Source organism: Cyprinodon tularosa, unplaced genomic scaffold (genome assembly GCF_016077235.1).
Source record: "Cyprinodon tularosa strain WSP-4 unplaced genomic scaffold, ASM1607723v1 ctg314, whole genome shotgun sequence".
NCBI classification, from domain to species: domain Eukaryota; kingdom Metazoa; phylum Chordata; class Actinopteri; order Cyprinodontiformes; family Cyprinodontidae; genus Cyprinodon; species Cyprinodon tularosa.
In genome coordinates this window covers 672,104-693,657 of record NW_024039024.1, presented here as the reverse complement: position 1 = coordinate 693,657, position 21,554 = coordinate 672,104, and the positions used below count along the sequence as shown (strand labels likewise).

General features: G+C 37.7%; 1 protein-coding gene across 1 annotated transcript in view; it reads left to right on the top strand.

The window, feature by feature from the left end:
- The window catches only part of ahnak (AHNAK nucleoprotein), a 32,969-nt gene extending 20,639 nt beyond the window's left edge, over positions 1-12,330 (top strand). Inside the window, 1 exon segment of the mRNA XM_038292567.1 lies at positions 9-12,330. Within this exon segment, the coding sequence (XP_038148495.1) occupies positions 9-11,170 (11,162 nt within the window). The 3' untranslated portion in view covers positions 11,171-12,330.
- The last annotated feature ends 9,224 nt before the right edge of the window (positions 12,331-21,554 follow it).

Here is a 21,554-nt window from a genome sequence, read left to right as displayed (position 1 = left end):
CCTAAAAGGTCCAAAGGTTGATGTGCCAGATGTTGACCTCAATCTAAAAGGTCCAAAAGTTGAAGGTGACGTAGATATTAAACTGCCAAAGATTAAAGGAGATATCAAGGGACCAGATGTGGACATTGAGGGTCCAAATGTTGATATTGAGGGCTCAAAGGGTGGACTCAAAATGCCAAAGTTCAAAATGCCATCGTTTGGAATGAAAGGCCCCAAAGTAGAAGGTCCAGATGTTGATGTTGATCTTGACCTTCCCAAGGCAGATATTGATGTGAAAGCACCAGATGTCGATGTCAGTGGAGCAGATTTAAAACTGAAAGGACCCAAATTCAACATGCCCAGCATATCTGGACCAAAGATATCCATGCCAGATGTTGATTTCAACTTGAAAGGCCCAAAACTCAAGGGGGACATGGATGTTTCTGTTCCTAAGATAAAAGGAGACATGAAAACACCTGAAGTTGACATTAAAGGTCCAGAAGTTGATATTGAAGGGCCAAAGGGAGGATTTAAAATGCCTTCTATGAACATGCCATCCTTCAATCTTAAAGGTCCGAAGGTTGATCTCCCAGATGTCGACCTTAACCTAAAAGGTCCAAAAGTTGATGTGCCAGACGTTGACCTTAATCTAAAAGGTCCAAAAGTTGAAGGTGATGTGGATATTAAACTGCCAAAGATTAAAGGAGATATCAAGGGACCAGATGTGGACATTGAGGGTCCAAATATTGATATTGATGGCTCAAAAGGTGGATTCAAAATGCCAAAGTTCAAAATGCCATCATTTGGGATGAAAGGCCCCAAAGTAGAAGGTCCAGATGTTGATGTTGATCTTGACCTTCCCAAGGCAGATATTGATGTGAAAGCACCAGATGTCGATGTCAGTGGAGCAGATTTAAAACTGAAAGGACCCAAATTCAACATGCCCAGCATATCTGGACCAAAGATATCCATGCCAGATGTTGATTTCAACTTGAAAGGCCCAAAACTCAAGGGGGACATGGATGTTTCTGTTCCTAAGATAAAAGGAGACATGAAAACACCTGAAGTTGACATTAAAGGTCCAGAAGTTGATATTGAAGGGCCAAAGGGAGGATTTAAAATGCCTTCTATGAACATGCCATCCTTCAATCTTAAAGGTCCGAAGGTTGATCTCCCAGATGTCGACTTTAACCTAAAAGGTCCAAAAGTTGATGTGCCAGACGTTGACCTTAATCTAAAAGGTCCAAAAGTTGAAGGTGATGTGGATATTAAACTGCCAAAGATTAAAGGAGATATCAAGGGACCAGATGTGGACATTGACGGTCCAAATATTGATATTGATGGCTCAAAAGGTGGATTCAAAATGCCAAAGTTCAAAATGCCATCATTTGGGATGAAAGGCCCCAAAGTAGAAGGTCCAGATGTTGATGTTGATCTTGACCTTCCCAAGGCAGATATTGATGTGAAAGCACCAGATGTCGATGTCAGTGGAGCAGATTTAAAACTGAAAGGACCCAAATTCAACATGCCCAGCATATCTGGACCAAAGATATCCATGCCAGATGTTGATTCCAACTTGAAAGGCCCAAAACTCAAGGGGGACATGGATGTTTCTGTTCCTAAGATAAAAGGAGACATGAAAACACCTGAAGTTGACATTAAAGGTCCAGAAGTTGATATTGAAGGGCCAAAGGGAGGATTTAAAATGCCTTCTATGAACATGCCATCCTTCAATCTTAAAGGTCCGAAGGTTGATCTCCCAGATGTCGACCTTAACCTAAAAGGTCCAAAAGTTGATGTGCCAGACGTTGACCTTAATCTAAAAGGTCCAAAAGTTGAAGGTGATGTGGATATTAAACTGCCAAAGATTAAAGGAGATATCAAGGGACCAGATGTGGACATTGAGGGTCCAAATATTGATATTGATGGCTCAAAAGGTGGATTCAAAATGCCAAAGTTCAAAATGCCATCATTTGGGATGAAAGGCCCCAAAGTAGAAGGTCCAGATGTTGATGTTGATCTTGACCTTCCCAAGGCAGATATTGATGTGAAAGCACCAGATGTCGATGTCAGTGGAGCAGATTTAAAACTGAAAGGACCCAAATTCAACATGCCCAGCATATCTGGACCAAAGATATCCATGCCAGATGTTGATTTCAACTTGAAAGGCCCAAAACTCAAGGGGGACATGGATGTTTCTGTTCCTAAGATAAAAGGAGACATGAAAACACCTGAAGTTGACATTAAAGGTCCAGAAGTTGATATTGAAGGGCCAAAGGGAGGATTTAAAATGCCTTCTATGAACATGCCATCCTTAAATCTAAAAGGTCCAAAGGTTGATGTTCCAGAAGTTGACCTTAATCTAAAAGGTCCAAAAGTAGAAGGAGATATTGATGTTAAACTGCCAAAGATTAAAGGAAATATGAAAGGTCCAGATGTTGATATTGAAGGGCCAAAGGGAGGTTTTGAGATGCCCAAAATCAAAATGCCCTCAGTTAATTTCAAAGGTCCAAAAGTTGATGTTCCAGACATTGATGTTAACCTGAAAGGCTCAAAACTTGAAGGAGGTGGAGATGCTGAATTGCCAAAGATTAAAGGAGATATTAAAGGCCCTGAAGTTGATATTGATGGTCCCAATCTTGAAATTGAGGGCCACAAAGGTGGGTTCAAAATGCCTAAGTTTAAGATGCCATCATTTGGATTCAGAGGATCAAAAGCTGAAAGCCCTGATGTTGATATAAACCTCCCTAAACCAAGTGTTGATGTCAACCCTGGTGATATTGAACTTAAGGGCAAAGACATTGCCATTGAGGGATCAAATGCTAAAGTAAAAGGAAAAAAATTCAAAATGCCAAAAATTACAAGTCCAAAGGTATCTTTACCAGATATGGATGTCAACTTGAAAGGTCCAAAACTCAAAGCAGATGCCAATATTTCATCTCCAAAAATTGAAGGTGACATAAAATCCCCAGAAGTTGACGTTAAAGGTCAAGAACTTAAAATTGAAGGACAAAAGGGGGGATTTGAAATGCCTAAGTTTAAAATGCCATCAGTAAATTTCAAAGGTCCAAAGGTGGATATTCCAGATGTTGACCTTAATCTTAAAGGCCCAAAAGTTGAAGGCGATGTGGATATAAAACTGCCAAACATTGAGGGAGATATAAAAGGACCAGATGTGGACATTGAAGGTCCAAGTGTTGACATTGAGGGCCACAAAGGTGGACTTAAAATGCCTAAATTTAAAATGCCATCATTCGGAGTAAAAGGCCCCAAAATAGAAGGACCTGATATTGACCTCCCCAAGGTAGATATCGATGTGAAAACACCAGATGTGGATATTGAAGGAGCAGATGTAAACATGAAAGGACCCAAATTCAACATGCCCAGCATATCTGGACCAAAGATTTCCATGCCAGACGTTGATTTCAACTTGAAAGGCCCAAAACTCAAGGGTGACATGGACATTTCTGTTCCTAAGATAAAAGGAGACGTAAAAACCCCTGAAGTTGACATTAAAGGTCCAGAAATTGATATTGAAGGGCCAAAGGGAGGATTTAAAATGCCTTCTATTAACATGCCATCCTTCAATCTAAAAGGTCCATCGGTTGATGTGCCAGATGTTGACCTTAATCTAAAAGGTCCAAAAGTCGAAGGTGATGTAGATATTAAACTTCCAAAGATAAAAGGCGATATCAAAGGACCAGATGTGGATATTGAAGGTCCAAATATTGACATTGAGGGCCACAAAGGGGGAATCAAAATGCCTAAGTTCAAAATGCCATCCTTTGGAATGAAAGGCTCAAAAGTAGAAGGCCCTGATGTAGATATTGATCTCCCAAAGGCAGATATTGATATTAAAACTCCAGATGTTGACTTAGACGGAGTAGATGTAAAACTGAAAGGACCCAAATTCAACATGCCCAGCATATCTGGACCAAAAATTTCCATGCCAGATGTTGATTTCAACTTGAAAGGCCCAAAACTCAAGGGGGACATGGATGTTTCTGTTCCTAAGATAAAAGGAGACATGAAAACACCTGAAGTTGACATTAAAGGTCCAGAAGTTGATATTGAAGGGCCAAAGGGAGGATTTAAAATGCCTTCCATGAACATGCCATCCTTCAATCTAAAAGGTCCAAAAGTTGATGTTCCAGATGTTGACCTTAACCTAAAAGGTCCAAAAGTTGATGTACCAGATGTTGACCTTAATCTGAAAGGTTCAAAAGTCAAAGGTGACGTGGATATTAAACTGCCAAAGATTAAAGGAGATATAAAGGGACCAGATGTGGACATTGAGGGTCCAAATTTTGATATTGAGGGCTCAAAAGGTGGATTCAAAATGCCTAAGTTCAAAATGCCATCATTTGGAATGAAAGGCCCGAAAGTAGAAGGTCCAGATGTTGATGTTGATCTTGACCTTCCCAAGGCAGATATTGATGTGAAAGCACCAGATGTCGATGTCAGTGGAGCAGATGTAAAACTGAAAGGACCCAAATTCAACATGCCCAGCATATCTGGACCAAAAATATCCATGCCAGATGTTGATTTCAACTTGAAAGGCCCAAAACTCAAGGGGGACATGGATGTTTCAGTTCCTAAGATAAAAGGAGACATGAAAACGCCTGAAGTTGACATTAAAGGTCCAGAAGTTGATATTGAAGGGCCAAAGGGAGGATTTAAAATGCCTTCTATGAACATGCCATCCTTCAATCTAAAAGGTCCAAAGGTTGATCTCCCAGATGTCGACCTTAACCTAAAAGGTCCAAAAGTTGATGTGCCAGATGTTGATCTTAATCTAAAAGGTCCAAAAGTTGAAGGTGATGTGGATATTAAAGTGCCAAAGATTAAAGGAGATATAAAGGGACCAGATGTAGACATTGAAGGTCCAAATGTTGACATTGAAGGCCACAAAGGTGGACTCAAAATGCCCAAGTTCAAAATGCCATCATTTGGAATGAAAGGCCCCAAAATAGAAGGACCTGATATTGATATTGACCTCCCCAAGGCAGATATTGATGTGAAAGCACCAGATGTTGATATTGAAGGAGCAGATCTAAAAGTGAAAGGACCCAAATTCAACATGCCCAGCATATCTGGACCAAAGATTTCCATGCCAGATGTTGATTTCAACTTGAAAAGCCCAAAACTCAAGGGTGACATGGATGTTTCTGTTCCTAAGATAAAAGGAGACATGAAAACACCTGAAGTTGACATTAAAGGTCCAGAATTTGATATTGAAGGGTCAAAGGGAGGATTTAAAATGCCTTCGATTAACATGCCATCCTTCAATCTAAAATGTCCAAAGGTTGATCTCCCAGACGTTGACATTAACCTAAAAGGTCCAAAAGTTGATGTGCCAGACGTTGACCTCAATCTAAAAGGTCCAAAAGTTGAAGGTGACGTAGATTTTAAACTGCCAAAGATTAAAGGAGATATCAAGGGACCAGATGTGGACATTGAGGGTCCAAATATTGATATTGAGGGCTCAAAAGGTGGACTCAAAATGCCTAAGTTCAAAATGCCATCATTTGGAATGAAAGGCCCCAAAATAGAAGGACCTGACATGGATGTTGACCTCCCCAAGGCAGATATTGTTGTGAAAGCACCAGATGTTGATATTGAAGGAGCAGATCTAAAAGTGAAAGGACCCAAATTCAACATGCCCAACATATCTGGACCAAAGATATCCATGCCAGATGTTGATTTCAACTTGAAAGGCCCAAAACTCAAGGGTGACATGGATGTTTCTGTTCCTAAGATAAAAGGAGACATGAAAACACCTGAAGTTGACATTAAAGGCCCAGAAGTTGATGTTGAAGGGCCAAAGGGAGGATTTAAAATGCCTTCTATGAACATGCCATCCTTCAATCTAAAAGGTCCAAAAGTTGATGTACCAGATGTTGATCTAAATCTAAAAGGTCCAAAAGTTGAAGGTGATCTGGATATTAAACTGCCAAAGATTAAAGGAGATATTAAGGGACCAGATGTGGACATTGAAGGTCCAAATGTTAACATTGAGGGCCACAAAGGTGGACTCAAAATGCCTAAGTTCAAAATGCCATCATTTGGAATGAAAGGCCCCAAAATAGAAGGACCTGATATTGACCTCCCCAAGGCAGATATTGATGTGAAAGCACCAGATGTTGATATTGAAGGAGCAGATCTAAAAGTGAAAGGACCCAAATTCAACATGCCCAACATATCTGGACCAAAGATATCCATGCCAGATGTTGATTTCAACTTGAAAGGCCCAAAACTCAAGGGTGACATGGATGTTTCTGTTCCTAAGATAAAAGGAGACATGAAAACACCTGAAGTTGACATTAAAGGCCCAGAAGTTGATGTTGAAGGGCCAAAGGGAGGATTTAAAATGCCTTCTATGAACATGCCATCCTTCAATCTAAAAGGTCCAAAAGTTGAAGTACCAGATGTCGATCTCAATCTAAAAGGTCCAAAAGTTGAAGGTGATCTGGATATTAAACTGCCAAAGATTAAAGGAGATATTAAGGGACCAGATCTGGACATTGAAGGTCCAAATGTTGACATTGAGGGCCACAAAGGTGGACTCAAAATGCCTAAGTTCAAAATGCCATCATTTGGAATGAAAGGCCCCAAAATAGAAGGACCTGACATGGATATTGACCTCCCCAAGGCAGATATTGATGTGAAAGCACCAGATGTTGATATTGAAGGAGCAGATCTAAAAGTGAAAGGACCCAAATTCAACATGCCCAGCATATCTGGACCAAAGATATCCATGCCAGATGTTGATTTCAACTTGAAAGGCCCAAAACTCAAAGGGGACATGGATGTTTCTGTTCCTAAGATAAAAGGAGACATGAAAACACCTGAAGTTGACATTAAAGGTCCAGAAGTTGATGTTGAAGGGCCAAAGGGAGGATTTAAAATGCCTTCTATTAACATGCCATCCTTCAATCTAAAAGGTCCAAAGGTTGATCTCCCAGATGTTGACCTTAACCTAAAAGGTCCAAAAGTTGATGTGCCAGATGTTGACCTAAATCTAAAAGGTCCAAAAGTTGAAGGTGATGTGGATATTAAACTGCCAAAGATTAAAGGAGATATCAAGGGACCAGATATTGAAATTGAAGGTCCAAATATTGACATTGATGGCCACAAAGGTGGACTCAAAATGCCTAAGTTCAAAATGCCATCATTTGGAATGAAAGGCCCCAAAATAGAAGGACCTGATCTGGATATTGACCTCCCCAAGGCAGATATTGATGTGAAAGCACCAGATGTTGATATTGAAGGAGCAGATCTAAAAGTGAAAGGACCCAAATTCAACATGCCCAGCATATCTGGACCAAAGATATCCATGCCAGATGTTGATTTCAACTTGAAAGGCCCAAAACTCAAGGGTGACATGGATGTTTCTGTTCCTAAGATAAAAGGAGACATGAAAACACCTGAAGTTGACATTAAAGGCCCAGAATTTGATGTTGAAGGGCCAAAGGGAGGATTTAAAATGCCTTCTATGAACATGCCATCCTTCAATCTAAAAGGTCCAAAAGTTGATGTACCAGATGTCGATCTCAATCTAAAAGGTCCAAAAGTTGAAGGTGATCTGGATATTAAACTGCCAAAGATTAAAGGAGATATTAAGGGACCAGATCTGGACATTGAAGGTCCAAATGTTGACATTGAGGGCCACAAAGGTGGACTCAAAATGCCTAAGTTCAAAATGCCATCATTTGGTATGAAAGGCCCCAAAATAGAAGGACCTGATATTGATATTGACCTCCCCAAGGCAGATATTGATGTGAAAGCACCAGATGTTGATATTGAAGGAGCAGATCTAAAAGTGAAAGGACCCAAATTCAACATGCCCAGCATATCTGGACCAAATATCTCCATGCCAGATGTTGATTTCAACTTGAAAGGCCCAAAACTCAAGGGTGACATGGATGTTTCTGTTCCTAAGATTAAAGGAGACATGAAAACACCTCAAGTTGACATTAAAGGTCCAGAAGTTGATATTGAAGGGCCAAAGGGAGGATTTAAAATGCCTTCTATGAACATGCCATCCTTCAATCTAAAAGGTCCAAAAGTTGATGTACCAGATGTTGATCTTAATGTAAAAGGTCCAAAAGTTGAAGGTGATGTGGATATCAAACTGCCAAAGATTAAAGGAGATATTAAGGGACCAGATCTGGACATTGAGGGTCCAAATTTTGACATTGAGGGCCACAAAGGTGGACTCAAAATGCTTAAGTTCAAAATGCCATCATTTGGTATGAAAGGCCCCAAAATAGAAGGACCTGATATTGATCTTGACCTTCCCAAGGCAGATATTGATGTGAAAGCACCAGATGTTGATATTGAAGGAGCAGATCTAAAAGTGAAAGGACCCAAATTCAACATGCCCAACATATCTGGACCAAAGCTATCAATGCCAGATGTTGATTTCAATTTGAAAGGCCCAAAACTCAAGGGTGACATGGATGTTTCTGTTCCTAAGATAAAAGGAGACATGAAAACACCTCAAGTTGACATTAAAGGTCCAGAAGTTGATATTGAAGGGCCAAAGGGAGGATTTAAAATGCCTTCTATGAACATGCCATCCTTCAATCTAAAAGGTCCAAAGGTTGATCTCCCAGATGTCGACCTTAACCTAAAAGGTCCAAAAGTTGATGTACCTGATGTTGATCTTAATGTAAAAGGTCCAAAAGTTGAAGGTGATATGGATATTAAAATGCCAAAGATTAAAGGAGATATAAAGGGACCAGATCTGGACATTGAAGGTCCAAACATTGACATTGAGGGCTCAAAAGGTGGACTCAAAATGCCTAAGTTCAAAATGCCATCACTTGGAATGAAAGGCCCCAAAATAGAAGGACCTGATGTTGATATTGACCTCCCCAAGGCAGATATTGATGTGAAAGCACCAGATGTTGATATTGAAGGAGCGAATGTAAAAGTGAAAGGTCCCAAATTTAACAAGCCAACTTTATCTGGACCAACAATCTCCATGCCAGGTGTTGACATTAACTTGGAAGGACCAAAACCAAAGGGTGTCCTGAAAGGAGAGGTTATATTACCTAAAGCTGAACTTAAGGGACCAGATGTCAAATGCGATGTCCTGGAACACAGCTCCAAAAAATCTAAGTTTAAAATGCCAAAGGTTGGATTCAAGAGTCCAAAGATAAAAACCTTAGAGACTGATATTAAACTGGAACATGGAAATGTCAACATAAAAGGAAAGTCTGGTAGCTTTGAGGGTCTTGACCAAGAACTGACTTTGACTGGTTCAAAATCTAAAGGGTCTAAATTTAAGATTCCAAAATTTGGAAACAAAAGTCCAAAGATTGGAGTGCCTGAAACAGATCTGTCAAAATCTGGTGGAAATTTAAGCATTGAGAGCTCTGGTGGCAAGATAGGAGGACCCGAATTTAATACACCCACAATTTCTGGACCAAAAATATCTACATCAGATGTAGACATAAACCTCAAAGGTCCAAAAATAAAAGGTGCAAGTGATCTTTCTATTGAAGCTGGTATGAAAGGTCCAAAGGTTGAAGTTGAGGAACCTACAGGTGGAGTGGACATGCCAAAAATCAAAATACCATCTTTTGGTATTAAACTTCCACAGCTGGAAAGATCAGATCATACCACAGCTGTTCCAAATGCTACCATTGATAAAGAAATCTCTAATGTTGATATCGAAGCTGGTGAAATGGATGTTGAAGGTCCTGAGGCAAATCTCAAAAGCCCAAAATTTAAACTTCAATCAGCATCAGGACCCACTTTGCCAGACTTTAACATTAATCTGACAGGGCCTAAAACAAAGGGTGATGTTAAAGTTGACTTAAACCTGAAAGGCCCAAAACTTGAAAGTGATATGGATGGTTCAAAAATTAAAGGAAAATTAACAAAACCTGGAGTTGATATCAAAGCTCCAGAGGTTGATTTGGAAGGGCCAAAGGGTTCATTTGAAATTCCTAAAATCAAAATGCCATCAGGGCCAGAAGTTGATTTAAACTTTTCTAAAGCTGACATGAACACTAAAACACTTGAAGCAGACATTAAAGGAACAGAATTTGAATCCTCTGAAGCAAGTCTTGATGCCCCTGACATAAATATTAATGTAAAAGGTAAAAAGGGAAAGTTTAAACTTCCAAAAGTTAAAGGAAAAGATATGAACCCAGAGGCTGATATAAAAACACCAGAGGTAGACCTAAGTGTTGATACAACTCATATTCATGGCAAGGGAACAAAAGCTAAGAAACCTCTTTTCGGTAAACTTCATTTTCCTGATGTAGAGTTAGATATAAAATCTCCAAAGCTAACAGGTGACGATACAGATTTATCATCCAAAAGTGCAACAGGTTATTTGGAAGGTCCTGATGTTGAAGTAAAAGGTATAAGAGGTGGTCCACAGTTTAGTCCAAGTGTTTCAGGACAATCAGCCAGTGGCCTTCAATACCCAGAGGGTAAAATACACTTTCCCAAAATCAAAATGCCAAGATTTGGTGTTCTTCTTCCTACGGTGGAAGGCCAGGATGAAAATAGTGGGTCTCAGTCAGTCAATCTTAAAGTTAGTTCAGAAAATATTGACATTCCAAGTCCAGAACAGAAGCATGGCGATGTCAAAGCAAAGGTGAAGGTGCCAAAATTGTTTGGCAAATCAAAAGCAAAAGGAAGTAGTACAAGTGACCTTTGTGAACCAGAATTAGGTTTAGGTGTAAGTGGTAAAGAAGGAAGTGCTGCTAAAGTACATTCAGGTGAAATGATTAGTGGAAAATTTGGCCTAGAAGGTGATTCTGGTGTCAGTTTATCAACTAAAGGAAAGTCAGCCTCACTGGATCTATTTAAAAAATCAAAGCATCGATCCTCCTCTGCAAGTGATGAAGGTTCACTAGCTGCTGTTAGTTCTCCTTCCGCTCTTTCAGAAACTGAGGGTGGTGACATTTCGATAGATGTAGGAGACAGTAAGGGCAAAGGAAAGAAAGGCAAGTTAAAGTTTGGCACGTTTGGAGGTTTTGGGTCAAAGTCAAAGGGCTCATACGAAGTGACACTTGGAAACGACAATGAAGGACAGATAGAAGGGGCTACAGATGTTTCTGTGCCTCTCAAGAAATCCAGATTGTCGTCATCCTCAAGCAGTGACAGTGGATCAAGAGGTGGCTTCAGGTTTCCAAAACTTGAGCTATCAGTTACACCAAAAAAGTAACAGTAAACGCAATTAATCTTTCTTATATGCACTCAAATACAATCTTCTATTGCAGTTTAAATTTTGAGTTTTGAATGTTTAATCCTAGAATATAGATTTTTGTCTCTGTTTACCAAAGATTGATTATATTAAAGAGAATTTAATAGGAGTGCATCAGATTGTTAATTTTTTTTCAAACTGTAAATAAGATAAATGTATACTTTTATTAATGAACATTGTTTGTACATAGTCCAGATTTATTAATCTATTACATGACACATAAATTTACATTTTTTTTCTATCCTTTTAAATAAGTGTTTTTATTGAATAGATTGCATATTGCTATGCAGGGGTCTCATGAAAAGAAAAGACGCCACAGTTGTTTTGAAGGAAAATGCTCTTTTTACATTCAAACACAATTTTATTCAGTTGCCATTCTAATGTGTGTACAATGATTTATTTTCTATGCTTCACTATAAGTCAGTGCAGAATTGTATTTTTAACATATAATTTCGACAACATTCTGAAAACAAACATTGTATATAGCATAATTGCAAAGACAATCCTTTTGGATATTCTTTGAAGTGCTTATTTTTCTTCTGATTGCTGTCTCTTCATTTAAGAAAAGACATATTTCCTCCAAGTTTTTGTCACATAAAAAAGTTCACTTGTTTTGTTTATCTTAAACTGGTATCAAAAATCCTGTCTTTTTTTTTTTTTTTTTTTTTTACATCCTTACCGGTAGTTATGGTCTGTATTTAATTTCATGTTGACACTTTCTTTTTGTATTGACACTTATCATGTTACAGTCACCTTTTGATGTAATCAGTTTTCAAATAACTACAGCACAGTTAGAAATCTGTATACCATTGGTCATATTATATGGAGTGCATCTTTTTTGGAACCATGCTTTTGTGTGCATTCTGCTAAGTAAATGAAATAAACAGATTTATATAGTTAATTCTTGTTTTTCAACTTGATTTACCAGCTGTAAGAGTAAGCTAAGTTAATGTCTCAAGTCCCATCACCAAAAGCAATTAGTAAATAGTAGATTGCTGATCATATGTAATACTGCACTGTAGATGTAATGTTGGTATATAACACAATGGGATAAAAATTTTTGCCATTCCAAACCTTTATGTTGCCTTAGCATTTGTGTAATAAATAAAAACACAATTGAATTTGTGGTGTATCTTTAAACTTAAAAAGCTGAACTGAAAAAAAAATCACAATATAAAAAAATTTAGGAGCTTTGTGCAAGTTCAATGCAAATGCCATGTCAAGGCACCATCAGAATAAGAATCAAGTTTTTTGCCAAAAAGGTTTGTACAAGGAATTTGACTTGGTGTTGATATTGCAGATAAATTAGATATAAATACAGAATTCAAAATCTATAGCTATATACAATATAAAACATGCAATACAATATATAGTATGTAGCTATATACTATATACATGGTAGACTGAGTTGATGTAATGCAGGAGGTCTGGAGATGCTATGTTGGTGTAGCTTCTAGGTCCTGAATTGGGGAGAGAGAGAGTCAGTGTCATGGGGGCCTCTTCTTATTGAACAAAGAAACACAGAGCTCTATTAAATTTATGATAGTATAGAAACTAGTTAGGCATTAATAGAGGTTCACATCAATCCTAATGATTCCCTTAAAATAGAATAATTCACACTGTCCAATCAGACTCTAATTATTATTCAGCACAAAGGCAGTAACCCACTATAGGAGCCAAAATGAAGACTAATACATACCATATCAATTCCAAAGACAGCTACTGATCCGAATAATTATAAGCTTTGCATGTATCAGGTTATGTTTCATATTGTTGCTTGACATTATTTTGAATAACAGTACATTCTGTCAAAGGAAACGCTGTAAATTTAAGTTGCTTCTAGAGATTGTATGCCAACCATATTTCTTGATTAAATGTTCTTTCTTTTTCTTTTTTTTTTTAAAGAAGGATGCATGTATTATACTGAGTGACCAGCCAAGGCATGCTTCTCACCAGCAACTCCAATGCTAACACAAGCCTATCCAAGGCCAGCATCAGCCTTTTAAATGACTGGCCCAGCCTGTGGAAAGCTAACACGCTCATTCTGTTTTTATCAGTGCTGGCCCATGTTATCACTGCCATTCTATTATTAATCTTATCAGTAGCCCCCAATATGCCTTATTTTGATTGACCTGGCTTAAAGAATTAAATACATTTAAAGTGTTCCTGTTCACTTTTATACTGCAATAACAGCTGACACAACAGAAATCAGCAGTCAAACCAATACTTTACTATCACTTTAACTTGTTTCACTGTCTTGCTATTTTAGAAGTCACACACAAATTTCTGCCACTATACAGGTGCTGGTCATAAAATTAGAATATCATGAAAAAGTAGATTGATTTCAGTAATTCCATTTAAAAAGTGAAACTTGTATATTATATTCATACATTACATACAAACTCATATATTTCAGATGTTTATTTTGTTTAATTTTGATGATTACAAATGACAACAAATGAAAATCTCAAATTCATCATATCAGAAAATTAGAATATTGTGAAAAGGTTCAAAATTGATGGCCCCTGGTGCCACACTCTAATCAGCTAATTAACTCAAACCACCTGCAAAAGCCTTTAAATGGTCTTTCAGTCTAGTTCTATAGGCTACACAATCATGGGGAAGACTGCTGACTTGACAGTTGTCCAAAAGACGACCATCGACACCTTGCACAAGGAGGGCAAGACACAAAAGGTCATCGCTAAAGAGGCTGGCTGTTCACAGAGCTCAGTGTCCAAGCACATTAATAGAGAGGCGAAGGGAAGGAAAAGATGTGGTCGAAAAAAGTGTACAAGCAAGAGAGATAACCGCACCCTGGAGAGGATTGTGAAACAAAACCCATTCAAAAATGTGGGGGAGATTCACAAAGAGTGGACTGCAGCTGGAGTGAGTGCTTCAAGAACCACCACACACAGACGTATGAAAGACATGGGTTTCTGCTGTCGCATTCCTTGTGTCAAGCCACTCTTGAACCACAGACAGCGTCAGAAGCGTCTTGCCTGGGCTAAAGAGAAACAGGACTGGACTGCTGGTGAGTGGTCCAAAGTCATGTTCTCTGATGAAAGTAAATTTTGCATTTCCTTTGGAAATCAAGGTCCCAGAGTCTGGAGGAAAAGAAGAGAGGCACTTCATCCACGTTGCTTGAAGTCCAGTGTAAAGTTTCCACAGTCAGTGATGGTTTGGGGTGCCATGTCATCTGCTGGTGTTGGTCCATTGTGTTTTCTGAGGTCCAGGGTCAACGCAGCCACATACCAGGAAGTTTTAGAGCACTTCATGCTTCCTGCAGCTGACCAACTTTTTGGAGATGCAGATTTCATTTTCCAACAGGACTTGACACCTGCACACAGTGCCAAAGCTACCAGTACCTGGTTGAAGGACCATGGTATCCCTGTTCTTAATTGGCCAGCAAACTCTCCTGACCTTAACCCCATAGAAAATCTATGGGGTATTGTGAAGAAGAAGATGCAATACACCAGACCCAACAATTCAGAAGAGCTAAAAGCCACTATTAAAGCAACCTGGGCTATCATAACAACTGAGCAGTGCCACAGACTGATCGACTCCATGCCACGCCGCATTGCTGCAGTAATACAGGCCAAAGGAGGCCCAACTAAATACTGAGTGCTGTACATGCTCATACTTTTCATGTTCATACTTTTCAGTTGGCCAACATTTCTATAAATCCTTTGTTTTTATTGGTCTTCAGTAATATTCTAATTTTCTGATATGATGAATTTGAGATTTTCATTTGTTGTCATTTGTAATCATCAAAATTAAACAAAATAAACATCTGAAATATATGAGTTTGTATGTAATGTATGAATATAATATACAAGTTTCACTTTTTAAATGGAATTACTGAAATCAATCTACTTTTTCATGATATTCTAATTTTATGACCAGCACCTGTACAGTAGGGGTGGGTATTGCCAAAGAATTCACGATTCGATTGGAATCACGATTCACAGGCCACGATGCGATTCTATCACGATGCATCACGATACTTGAATTATTGCGATGAATTGCAATATTTTCTCCTCCATGTTTTGTTTTTGAATGACTCGGCGCAGTATCCCGCGGCCGGAAATGCTTGTGACACAAGGCAGCGGGCGTCAAACATCCGCAGCGACATCTGCTGGACTGGAAGTTGTATTACACTTGTTTTTGGCTGATGATCGCCAACCATTCATGCAATTTGGTTTATTAATTTTTTTAAATTAATAATCGATACTTGGCGTCAAGAATCGATGCAGTAGATCACGAAAATTAGAATCACGATGAATCATCATGACGATTATTTTGCACACCCCTACTATACAGTGAAAAACTATCTATAGTGGCTTTACACTAACATAATTTTTGTTTTGGTGCCACATGAGGACAAAAAGAAGTAGGTTAATTAATCTAAAGAGTGGGTTTATTTAAAAAGTGTTTTGTTTTTTACATATTAGCTATAAATAAGACTGAAAAACTCTTTGAATTTCAAAAAATTACACTCTTAAGGTGACGACCAGGATCATCACACATCATGTTTAAGTAAGACTTCAATTCTTTTGCACAAGTTTTACTGTTTTTAATATTTTTATCAGCTGATATAAACATACAGTAAAAAAAGTACACAGTGTATTGTTCCATACTTTAAGTGTTTTTCTCCAAAATTAGTTAATGTGTAATAATCCTTAAATATTCCACAATTTCACATTATATTTCTACATGTCTGTTTGATTTAACAGTTAAAGTTAAATCAACATTGAAACGAAGGGAAACTAGAGAATGTTAATATCTTACAATGGAGACAAAGTATTTTTGTGACACGGTAAGACATTTTTAAACCTAATTACGCAAGAAATTATTTACATTCAATTATTGAATAAAAAACAATAATAGTGCTATAACATCAGTTTGCAGATGTCTCAGGTTAAAAACATGACCTTCGAACTCAAGGACTGTTGTCCAGCTGTAGTGTTTTAAATATATATTTTTTTAATCAATATTCAGCTGAAGTCTCACAGAACCTGTATGAAATACTATCATCTGTGAGTCTCTGCAAATTCCAATACAAGCTAATTTTTTTAACATTTCTGGACTTAGGTTGTATTATTCAAGGGAATACCTTCAGTCTATATTTGATATCTATGTGTGTCGGAAGTAAAGCCTATGGTTATTACATAATATAAAAAAAAGGGGTTTTACATTAAAAAAAGGCTGAGGAGAAAGACCCTGCTCATACTTTGGTTTAGGATCTTCAGTAGGTGGGATGGGGGAGGCAAACATCAAACAAGACAAGTCAACACAAACAACTTTACATCCATCCAGTCACATTTACACAATCTCACCCTTACAACTATACAGACATAGACAAGCACTCAACAGAGACACACACTAAGGCAGACATTGTCCTCCCAGGTCAGAGAGCCAATGCTTGTAGAACAGGGGTCTGCAACCCCAACTGCTCAATTATCATATATATAAAAGAGTATATATATATATATATATATATATATATATATATATATCTATATATATATATATATATATATATATATAGATATATATATATATATCTATATATATCTCAGTGGCGGCCGGCCAATAGAGGATTCTAGGGCACCGCCCCATCCACCCAATGACCCTGATTAAGACATTAAAAAAAAATATATATATTATATATTATTCTCAGAAAATAAAACGTTTTTATATATTAAAAATATGAAGACTAATACCTTCCCAATTATTAAACTGGTACATTTTTTTAGGTTTGTGACACAAAATTGGACCATGCAAAACACAAATTTATCTTCACAAAGCCTCAGAAGAGCAAGATTTATGTACAAAAGAAAACCTGGTATTCCTAGGATTATTCACTTGGTATTGCTATGTAAACCACAATGGCTTTCCTCTGCTTTTTGTCCACCACCACAATGTCCGGTTGGTTTGCCATTGCCATTGGGTCCATCTGTATCTGGAAGTGCCAGAGGATCTTGGCTATATATATGATATATAATATAATTGACAGGTTTACTTTTTTGTTTTGAAAATCACACGTAATTCGTCCTCTTAATTAAGATTTCAACAAAGTTATAAATTCTTTTTTTTGTGCTCATTTTGTACTTTGTTTTTGCTGCAAAAAATACTTCCAATTAAAGATGTCCCACTTTAACACAGTGTCTGGAATTCCTCAAGTAGCATAGTTTTAGCACCACTTTGTTTAAAATCAGCATATTTTTCCTTTAGGGTACCTTTTACTTTTCTGTTATTAATAAATTTATTGAAAAAAATAATCATCAGATAAATAGATTAGCAAAAATATTTGCTAGTTTCAGCACTAATCTCTATCCCTTATATTCAAAAGTCGTATATTGTATATATGTTTTTGATTAAGAATCTATTAAGTGGTTAAATTTTTTTCAATCAAGGGTAAGCAATAATATGAATGTCGGTCATATAGTTATAATTGATGATTTGCTCAGTTACTAGGTGTTATTCACTAGCTAACATGTGAGTCTGGACGTCTGTTGAAGCCCAGTTTGTCTTTACTATTAGTAAAAATCAATAAAATGGATTCCAATTTCAAGTAGAGTTATTAATTATCAACCACAAGTGAAAAATTGTCTCAGTCTATTTATTTTTATTTAAAATAATCATAGACAATGTTGTGCCATTTTATATTCAAAAGGAACTAGCTCAAAGTTCAGTTGAAAAAGAACTCATTCACGTTCATTGTTCACGTTGTAAAAAATGAACTAAGTTCACAAACCTATAAACTAGTTCAAGTTCATATGGTAAATTAGGCCACAATCCTACACAACAGAACCTCATATTTCACCCTTTAAATGTGTGATCAAAATATATAGAAAGAAATGGAAAATGCCCCATGCAGTCAAGGTATACTGTATACTGTATGTGCATTAAAGCCTTAGCTCAATTATACAACACATTAGACCACAGCTACATTCAGGTTCTGCTGAAAGGATCTGAAAGGATCTGTTTAAAATAAGATTTCTTACTTTCCTCATTCAGTAGCAGATATTTCCCAAGATAGTGTTGATGCTTTAACTCGACGTGCCATTTTAAATTTGAAGTGGATGCCGCTGATCAGTGTGTGAAATACCTGTCAATATTTGGGGGGGGTCCCCATTTCCTGATTGTTGCACAATACCAATCTAAATTTTCTCAATATGCAGTAGGCCTATAACATTGCAATGTCAAAGTCAGCTTTAATGTCAGTTCTTTACAGTTACCAGACATACAGGTGCTGGTCATAAAATTAGAATATCATGAAAAAGTAGATTGATTTCAGTAATTCCATTTAAAAAGTGAAACTTGTATATTATATTCATACATTACATACAAACTCATATATTTCAGATGTTTATTTTGTTTAATTTTGATGATTACAAATGACAACAAATGAAAATCTCAAATTCATCATATCAGAAAATTAGAATATTACTGAAAACCAATAAAAACAAAGGATTTATAGAAATGTTGGCCAACTGAAAAGTATGAACATGAAAAGTATGAGCATGTACAGCACTCAGTATTTAGTTGGGCCTCCTTTGGCCTGTATTACTGCAGCAATGCGGCGTGGCATGGAGTCGATCAGTCTGTGGCACTGCTCAGGTGTTATGATAGCCCAGGTTGCTCTAATAGTGGCTTTTAGCTCTTCTGAATTGTTGGGTCTGGTGTATTGCATCTTCTTCTTCACAATACCCCATAGATTTTCTATGGGGTTAAGGTCAGGAGAGTTTGCTGGCCAATTAAGAACAGGGATACCATGGTCCTTCAACCAGGTACTGGTAGCTTTGGCACTGTGTGCAGGTGCCAAGTCCTGTTGGAAAATGAAATCTGCATCTCCAAAAAGTTGGTCAGCTGCAGGAAGCATGAAGTGCTCTAAAACTTCCTGGTATGTGGCTGCGTTGACCATGGACCTCAGAAAACACAATGGACCAACACCAGCAGATGACATGGCACCCCAAACCATCACTGACTGTGGAAACTTTACACTGGACTTCAAGCAACGTGGATGAAGTGCCTCTCTTCTTTTCCTCCAGACTCTGGGACCTTGATTTCCAAAGGAAATGCAAAATTTACTTTCATCAGAGAACATGACTTTGGACCACTCACCAGCAGTCCAGTCCTGTTTCTCTTTAGCCCAGGCAAGACGCTTCTGACGCTGTCTGTGGTTCAAGAGTGGCTTGACACAAGGAATGCGACAGCAGAAACCCATGTCTTTCATACGTCTGTGTGTGGTGGTTCTTGAAGCACTCACTCCAGCTGCAGTCCACTCTTTGTGAATCTCCCCCACATTTTTGAATGGGTTTTGTTTCACAATCCTCTCCAGGGTGCGGTTATCTCTCTTGGTTGTACACTTTTTTCGACCACATCTTTTCCTTCCCTTCGCCTCTCTATTAATGTGCTTGGACACTGAGCTCTGTGAACAGCCAGCCTCTTTAGCGATGACCTTTTGTGTCTTGCCCTCCTTGTGCAAGGTGTCGATGGTCGTCTTTTGGACAACTGTCAAGTCAGCAGTCTTCCCCATGATTGTGTAGCCTATAGAACTAGACTGAAAGACCATTTAAAGGCTTTTGCAGGTGGTTTGAGTTAATTAGCTGATTAGAGTGTGGCACCAGGGGCCATCAATTTTGAACCTTTTCACAATATTCTAATTTTCTGATATGATGAATTTGAGATTTTCATTTGTTGTCATTTGTAATCATCAAAATTAAACAAAATAAACATCTGAAATATACGAGTTTGTATGTAATGTATGAATATAATATACAAGTTTCACTTTTTAAATGGAATTACTGAAATCAATCTACTTTTTCATGATATTCTAATTTTATGACCAGCACCTGTACAAGGACTCGAGAGGACATTCCTCATTCACCAACAGTGAAACAGATTGAGTGCACAGGCACAACAGATGAGATCAGTTCTTAATACTAAAATTTAAACATTCAATTTCACAATTAAATATAAAATGAACAATAATATAAAATATACAATACTTATTACAGTATAGTGCAAAAAGGCAGATGGTAATGGCAGCAGAAAAAATATTAATTCTAATTATGTAAAATATAGTATTTGTAACAGTAACAGTGCAAAAGAACAGTAAATAAATATAGTAATAAAATTAGCGCAGGAGACAGTCAGTCTATGAAAACACACACACGGACAAAGACTGTCTCTCTCTCTGTCTCTCTTTGTGTCTTTCTCTCTCTCTGTCTGTCTCTCTGTCTGTCTCTCTCTTTCATGCACGCACATGTCCTGCTTTAATCCAATTTCTAAAGAATGGAACTGGGTCAAATTTGTCCAGAGGACGTCCGTTGAGGTCCACAAACACGAGTGAAGACCTGCAATCTGTTTCGCGTCTGGTTGCTCGTGTTAATTACTACGGAAAAGCACATGGCTAGTTTGCATACGCGAACAGGATTGGCTGGCTCCACTTGGCAAACTACAGAACATATTTGTGAATAAATGTTTTGAATTTTAAATACTGGACATTTTAGTGACCATTAGTGACAAAAAAATATTTTATTTTTAATTTTTTTGACACAATTTAAGACCCCTTTTAAATTTTGCTTTTGAGGCTTTCAGGGGTCTCATGGGTTAATCGGGGGGGTCGAGCCCTCCCGAACACCCCCGTATTTCGCACTCTGCCGCTGACGTATGGGTTTGTTTGTTAGGTCCTGGTGGGCACAGTTTGCATAAAAAGATTAGTTTTTTTCTGTCTGAGTCTTCCTTTGTTAGTTAATAAAAACTCAATGCAAAACTGGCATCAGAAATAGCTGAAGACAAGTGTAAATCGCACAGAATAGTACTGGCAGTAGACATGCTGGTCTGTCATGCTGTTTGCCATAATAAGTGCCGTAAAACCTGACCCGGTAAAATCCTGTTATTCAATGAAAATTGTAGTTATCAATTGAACACGAACGTGTGCTGTTTGTGTCACTCATTATTTTCAAAGTGAACATCGCTCTCCTTCATGTTCATTACTTCAAAACTAATCTGTTCAGTTCACCGCTCACTAGGCGTTCATGCACAACACTGATCATCAATAAATAACATAACAGGTCAGAATCCTCCTTCAAATGACTTGTTTTAGAGTAGCATTGCATTTGAAGACAGCTCTCAACACAGGGATGAAGACATGTCAGCATTTCTTTTTTTTTTTTTTGTTATGGTCTTGGTTCTGTTGAGTTTTCTACCTTAAATTAGTGCTGCATAATTAATCTACCGGTAAAAGCAATTGCAATGTCATGCTGTGCAATTATGTAATCGCATAAAAGACTGCGATTTTTGTATTTGGCACCAAATTGGACAAAAAAAGGTGGAT